Source organism: Sinocyclocheilus rhinocerous, unplaced genomic scaffold (assembly GCF_001515625.1).
Source record: "Sinocyclocheilus rhinocerous isolate Xijiao unplaced genomic scaffold, SAMN03320098_v1.1 scaffold431, whole genome shotgun sequence".
Lineage (NCBI taxonomy): Eukaryota > Metazoa > Chordata > Actinopteri > Cypriniformes > Cyprinidae > Sinocyclocheilus > Sinocyclocheilus rhinocerous.
In genome coordinates this window covers 367,168-374,551 of record NW_015624541.1, presented here as the reverse complement: position 1 = coordinate 374,551, position 7,384 = coordinate 367,168, and the positions used below count along the sequence as shown (strand labels likewise).

Here is a 7,384-nt window from a genome sequence, read left to right as displayed (position 1 = left end):
AGCGGAGTCCAGCCCGGGGTCGTCACATGTGGTTGCCGCAGGCATCACAATATGGTAAGGGATGTAACATTTCCGTCACACGCTTGAGGTATTTGGCCAATCATAACGCACTGGATAGCTGGCCAATCACATCACACCTCCCTTTTTCAGACCGATGAGCTTTGTAAAAATCGACGTGCTTCAGAAAGGCGTGGCATAGAGGAGAAACTATAATGTACAGTATGTGGAAAATAATGTGTTTTTTGAACCTTAAACTGCATAAACACATTTCATTACACCAAATACACAAAATAATGTTCTTTTTTAGCAACGTCATATGACCCCTTTAACAGCGGAAAAAAATACACAGTTCAACTTTAATACCATTAGAAACAAAATCAGAAGAGTGGTCTATCATTGCAAGACTTTTACTCAGTGGCCCTTAAGATTTGACTTTTTTGGTGGACATCCAAATTCATGATCTCTAGAGCACCATGGCTGGGCTGAGGGACACTGTCTGACCTTTAAATCTTGAGGAGAGAGAGAGAGGGGACCAAGATCATTATCTCCCCTCTGAGTGCAGTGTGTTTTTCCCCACTGACCTGTAGAACGGCACTGACCCCAATTGCTGATGGCTGACCACCAACTTCACCTTGTTTTGCCCTTTAGATGTACGATTACTTTTATCACACGCCCCTACAACCTTTCAGAGGCTGCAATCCTCACTGTACATTCAACAACCAACACACAACTTTGTGCTATGAGTCCTAGCTTTTACTGTTCTGCATCAGGGGTCGTCTTCTGTAACCAAACGTCAATGGAATTTCAGGCATGTACTGTACTGTATAGAAACCACATCTCCCATTCATAAGTTACTCAGCAACAAGGACAAATTCATTACACAAAGCTAAAGCAGCATGCTAAAGGCTCACTGACATCAATAAATAGAAACATTTTAAATGTAGTGCTTGGGCACAAGTTGGAAATGTATTTGCCGGGCTAGTGCGCTCTGTGAAAGCAGGGAGTCGTGTATCATCCCAGGCTTATAGGTTCAGACCTGCTGTTGCAGGAATAATGTAAGAGGAAATCCCAGCTGACAGTGCAGGATTGTTCCTCTCATGCACATTGAAAGCAATATACATACTATCAAATCCAACCATTTAGCCTGGTTTCAACACAAGAGACAAATCAGAGTTACCCGTGACACACACTAACGTATTAAAAGAACAGTTCACCCAAAATGAAATTATTTGCTCACCTTCATGTTGATCAAAGCCTGTATGACTTTCTTTCTTCTGTGGTAGATTGAAAAATTATAAGTAATGTAGCTGAATGCACTTTGCAATTAATAATGCAATGAATAATGGTGCAAAAGCACCATTAATGTATCATAAAAGTGGCCTATTTTACTTGCGCAAGCTATACAATAGCTATGTGTGAAAAACAAGTCTTCAATTATTGAAAATGTTGATGTTCCTAGATCTCCTAAAGAGAACTCTAGAGAGTTCAAAATAGAAATGACAATGTTTGAACTGGAAATAAATCATTCTTTTAACTTGGGTCTTTTCAATGAATCCAACTGATTGGTTTAAATCACTGACTCAATAATCCAGTTTCAGCTTATTGTAGGTTGTTATCAAAAACTAAAATTAAAATAATTTTCACTAACTAAAATACAGCTGTAAGCAATGTAAGCATTTTATTTTATATGAAATAATGATCTGTTAATTATTCTGTAATGTTTAATAAGTTCATTCGTAAACATTAAAGCATATTATCTTTATATACATTTCTAGCTATTTGAATATATTAACTAATGATCCATTAAGCATTATATAATGTTTGTTAATTATTTATTAATGAATGTTATTATAAAGTGTTACCAGATATAAATATTAGATGAAAGACTTCAGTTAGAAATTAAAAGCATTGCCTTGGCAACTAACTGAAATAAGTTAATGTACTAAAAATACTAAAACTACATAAAAATTAACTGAATATATCTAAAATATATAGAGCATACTATAATAGTATATAAATAATACTAAAATAACGCTGCTGTAGGGGAAGGTTATCATTCAATAACAACAGAGACCAAAAATAATATCAGTGACTTCAAAACACTTGGATATAGTAGCCATTTGGACTAGCTTTATGATGCTTTTTGAAGATAAGAGCTGTCACCATTCACTGTAACAGCATGAAAAAGAGCAACCAACGTACCGGCGAACTGTTCCTTTAAAAACCAACAATGCCAACATGATGTTACTTCTGTGTCCAAAAGGAAAATATATTCTAAATACAAATGATTTGCGATGCATATGAGAATATTCTCTAACAGTGCATCTCAGGCAGAGATCATATTAGTCTGCTTGAGGAGAAACCATGAGTGAGACAGCGAGTGTTGATCCAGACAGCCGGAGGTGTTCACCTGTCAGAGAAGAGATCAAAGGGTCTGGAAGAACTGACTCCAGATCAGTGGGCAGAGCAATAGTGAATCTGTGTAAATACTGTCATGCATTATGCATGCACACAGACAGCACTGGCTCATGTTGTATGACCTGTGAGGAAACCCTGGCCTTCTGTGTGCACAGTGCATTGCTCTGTCATATCTCGCTAAACTACAATAGCTAGACCTCTGAACTCAGTCTGTGGACTACATATCCCAAAAAAGAAAATGTGACCGATGAGTGTATGATGACCTGTGATGGGTTCAATACAAAAATGATTACTGTTTCCACAAACATTTTTAACATTGATAATAAGAAGAAATGTTTCTTGAGGATAAAATCATCATATTAAAATGATTTTTGAAGGATCATGTAACACTGAAGTAATTAATATCTGCTAAAAATGTAGCTCTGACATTCATTAATGACATTTCAAAATATATTAAAACAGAAAACATTTATTTAAATTTTTTATAATATTTCATAATATTACTGATTTTACTGTATTTTTTTTACTCAAATAAATGCAGCCCTGGTAAAAGTAAGATACTTCTTTCAAAAACATCTTTAAAAGTCTTACCAACCCCAAGTTTTTGAATGGTAGTCTACTAAGGCAGTGGTACTCAATTCCAGTCCTCGCATACCACCGCTCTGCACATTTTGTATGTATCTCTTAGCACTTCAGATGTTTGTTCTATTCGACCGTAAGTGCCCTGCGAAGTGGACATCACAGGATATTATGCCATGTTTCCAGTGCAAAGGGAGCATACAGTATATGTTCCATTCAAAGGGCATTAAAGTGTGCGAGACGTGAATTTAAATTGTATTTATTTACAGAGGCACATCATGTCACTAAAGTGTGCGAGATGTGAATTTAAATTGTATTTATTTACAGAGGCACATCATGTCACACTTCTCCAGTAAGTTTCGTCTGTGTGTGAGGACGTTGCAGGCCGTGACATAGCGCAAATAAATGTTCTGAAGTGAAGCAAACTTAAACAGATTTTTCATGCTCAGGGAGTAGGGAGCAATGAACACTGTGTAGGGACCATGTCAATCTGAACACAGTTCATGAACTGGAATTAAGAACCACTGTGCTAAGGGTTTCATCAACTGGTTGTTGAGAGAACAAATCTCATTTTTCATACATTTCAATACAGTGTTCCATAAAACTCCTGACAAATATTGAAATATCAGGCCTCTGGGACTCTTCTTCCATTATTGCATCTCCTTCTATTATTATCTAACGTTATCTGAAGTTTATAAACTATTAACGTTCAGTCTGATGAATAATGCAAAGAAACAGGAAGTGAAGTTCCATTATAAGGACAGATGGGCTGCACTTCATGACTTATACATACACGTTTTCCGAGCTGAGTCCTCCACGAATAGAGAGGAGATGTCCTGGTCCACTCCCGCCTCATTACGGGCAATGCAGGTATAGGCACCGGTGTCCTCAAAGTGGACGTTACTGATGTGCACCTCGCTCCCGTTAGCTGGAAATGAAAAAAAGAATGAAGGAAAGACTGAAGTGAACTTTTCCTCCATCACTTCTAAATCACTTGAGACAGTTCTTTAATGGGTTCGTAAAAAATCTGTTTGTTAACGGCTGAAACATTTATAGCGTTCTCAAGTTGTCATGTTAGCTTTAGTCTGAACAGCTGACTTTGGAGGAATGTTTGTTGATGAGAGGCCCCACAGGGGGGGATTGTGGGATTGAGTAAAGATCTAGATCTAGATCATGACAAACACGTCAATCACTGCTACAGTGCAACCAGCAGGCAACACGGCTATATAAAGCTTCTTCAGAATGACCAGATCAATGTCTGCTTTTGTAAAGATATGGGTAAATTTTTTCAGTGTGAAATCAGCTAGTATAATAAAGGCTTTTGTTTAGAACAGAGAACTGTACTGTCATTAGACTAGGGTATTCCCTTAATTCTAATTCAGAACTGGTTATATTTTGAAAACGTTCCATTAGCGGTTTTCGTACATGCATTCTTCCGCCGATGTAGACAGAATACTATACTAAAATACCCTGACCCTAAAATTTCCTTCACTACTTATTTAGCGCCTCATCAACCGCTACTGAATCTGCAAAGAGACCAGAGTGGTCGGATTATAGAATGAATGACTCTTATAAGTTGGTTCTTTTTAGTGATTTAAACACTTACAGCTTACATCTAACTGTGAGACTGGATGTTCATAAGACAACATTATGCATTTGTCAGTAGCATTTTATTCAAACGCACAAGAAAATGCTACCACATTTTCAAAAGTTTGGGATTTTTCAGTAAGATCTTTAAATGTTTTTGAAAAAAATCTAATATTGTAATATCTAATACAATATAATAATATAAAACCTCTAATAATTATATCATATGCTAATCAAGGCTGCATTTACTTGATCAAAAATACAGTAAAAACAATTATTATTATAAATGTTGAAAACAGTTATACTGCTTAATATTTTGTGCAAACTGTGATACTTTTTCAGGATTTTTTAATGAACAGAAAGTTTAAAAAAAATCTTTTACATTTGATTGAAATTGAAATAATTTTTGTCTACTCTGACTTTTGATCAATTTAATGCATCCTTTCTGATTAAAGTTTAAATATTTGAAAAAGCAAACAGTCCTACTAACCCCAAACGTTTGAACGGTAGTGTATACTTAATGTCACCTCTAAAAAGACTGTGAAAAGTCATTAAAAGGTCTGTATAACACACCTTTATTATTAAAATTTCATATTTCATTTGGCAGTGGAATTGCATTTTCTTCCCAAATATTTATTCCTTAAATAAACTAAAAGGTTATTGAATAGGACCATTAGGAACCAGAATAAAAATGTTTTAATTCTTTATGATTCCCATTCATAATTGTCATATACAGACCTCCGTGTGAAAGTGTGTCATTTCTGTGGCATTAGCAGCATTACTGTTTCAGTCATAAGAAGAAATGTCCAGTGGTTATTTGTCTGTACCCTGAAGTGTGAGTTGTTTGGAGAGTTTCGTGGTGATGTCCATGCCGTTCTTCAGCCATGAGAGTTGTGGGTCAGGGATGCCCTCAGCGTAGCACCGCAGACTGGCTGTGACCCCCGGCTCACGTGCCTGGCTCTCAGGGTACACCCGGATAACAGGGGGCACTATGAACAAACAGAGGAATGGACAAAAGTGTAAGCAAAGTGAATGAATGAACAAATAAACAACACACTGAATGGTTAGAATGATGTTTATATTTTTCCTTTTATCTACAAGAAAGTGTTTTATTTTTTTTTTTGCCTTTTGACTATTAAATATCATGAATATGCCACCAAATCATCACAGAAACTCAAATGAGCTTGAGAGGTCAAACTGTCATTAATTATTAAATAAAGACATTTCTTAGGAAAATAAAAAAATGCAAGCCAAGCATGATGATGGTGTTGATAATAATAATAGTAATAATAATAATAATAAACATCTTTATTTAACCAGTTGCCTTAATTTAGAACTCTATATGAGAGGAAATGGGAGAAATGAGGGGAAATGTGTGGACAGCGGTGGCGGGGGCACCATTTTGTAGCACGCAAGGGGGTTGATTTAATGAAATGATTTGCTTCAAGGCACAAGGAGTAGAATCTGAGTCTTAAGCTCCCTGGGACTCAGACTATTTACTGTGGAGTGGAACTCACGATTGAAACGCAGAAATCATTTAGTGTAAAAATCACGAGCTCAGGCCCTTGTGGTGTTCCAAGATCAGCTCATTGGCAATGAACAGATTATGATAAACAGTAAACCGTGTGAAAATGCCATTCATGAAGGAAAATGTAGGAAAGCATATCAGCATATCTGTGATACTGAGTATGAGAAAGAAAGAGCACTTAAAAGTGTTCTGAAGACATAAAAATATGTGTGTGAGGAATAAACCGGAATTTAGGTAATTATTCAATCAATACCGTCAGCCAAAACTCTGATATGGACGAAAAAAAAAAAAAGTCATATGGACTTGTTTCTGCACCATTTTTTGCAGCTTGACAGATCTGGTTTCTTTTCACTTTCATTAGCCAGGATAATCTTCAAAAAAATCTTATTTTGTAAAAAAAAGATGGTAAATTGTGTAAATAATAGTGTAAATAACGACAGACCTTTCATTTCTGGGTTAATTATCCTTTCATTAAAAAAAATTAAATAAAATCAAGGGATTTTTGGTTAAATGAGCTACGCTAAAAAACATAACCAGTGCTCTCTCTTTCTTATTCTCTACTAAGCTCAACCTAGAAATGATCCAAAAAAAAAATCCTTACGAAATGACTTTTCTTTCTGTGTGTGTAACCTGTATCTATCTTTGTGTGTATTTTATTACCTGGGGATCGACTTGAGATTGTCCTCTGTGTGAAACGCATCAAAGCTGACAGCTCTATCACAAAACTCTCATGGGCCCTTTTCTCCTCCAATCTCCCTCCTTTTATTCCTCTGCCCTCCTTTTCTTTGTTTTCCTCAGTGTTGATTTTCTGTGAGAATAAGCAAGTATTTTGGCTCAAACAGCGTGTAAGTCCGCCATCACTGGACCGGATAAATTCTCTGTGTGTATTTGTTCCTCCATGAAATTGAGAGTCAGATTTATTAGTTTATGTTTGTTTTTGTCTCTCTTGGTGCGCTGACGTGTCCATTACATGCGGCACTGAGAAGTGTGTGTTATTCTGCCGCTGTTGTAAGTGCGTCAGTGCTGATGAGCTTTCAGTGTTCTCATTTGGAGTTTCCTCTCCATTTCACCACCTCTGAGACTCAGAAGGTCTCTGTGAACCTGTCCGACCCCTTTCATTTTCCCAGCTAACACTGCTCTCATACATCTGCGTGCTCTTCAGGGTCTTTAAAAATAACGGAAAATGACACCCTCACCCACACCCACCCACTCACACACACAAAAAAAAAAAAAAAAAAATTCACTGTTTTTTTTTCCTGACAAAAAATGACC

General features: G+C 36.5%; 1 protein-coding gene across 2 annotated transcripts in view; it reads right to left on the bottom strand.

Moving 5' to 3' along the window:
- Nucleotides 1-7,384, bottom strand: part of LOC107741087 (follistatin-related protein 5-like) — a 117,870-nt gene that overhangs the window by 14,446 nt on the left and 96,040 nt on the right. For both annotated transcript variants that reach the window (XM_016553683.1, XM_016553689.1), the window contains exons 9-10: nt 5,412-5,573; nt 3,791-3,925 (exon numbers count right to left, since the gene is read on the bottom strand). In XM_016553683.1, the coding sequence (XP_016409169.1) occupies nt 3,791-3,925; nt 5,412-5,573 (297 nt within the window). The remainder of the gene's footprint in view (nt 1-3,790; nt 3,926-5,411; nt 5,574-7,384) is intronic.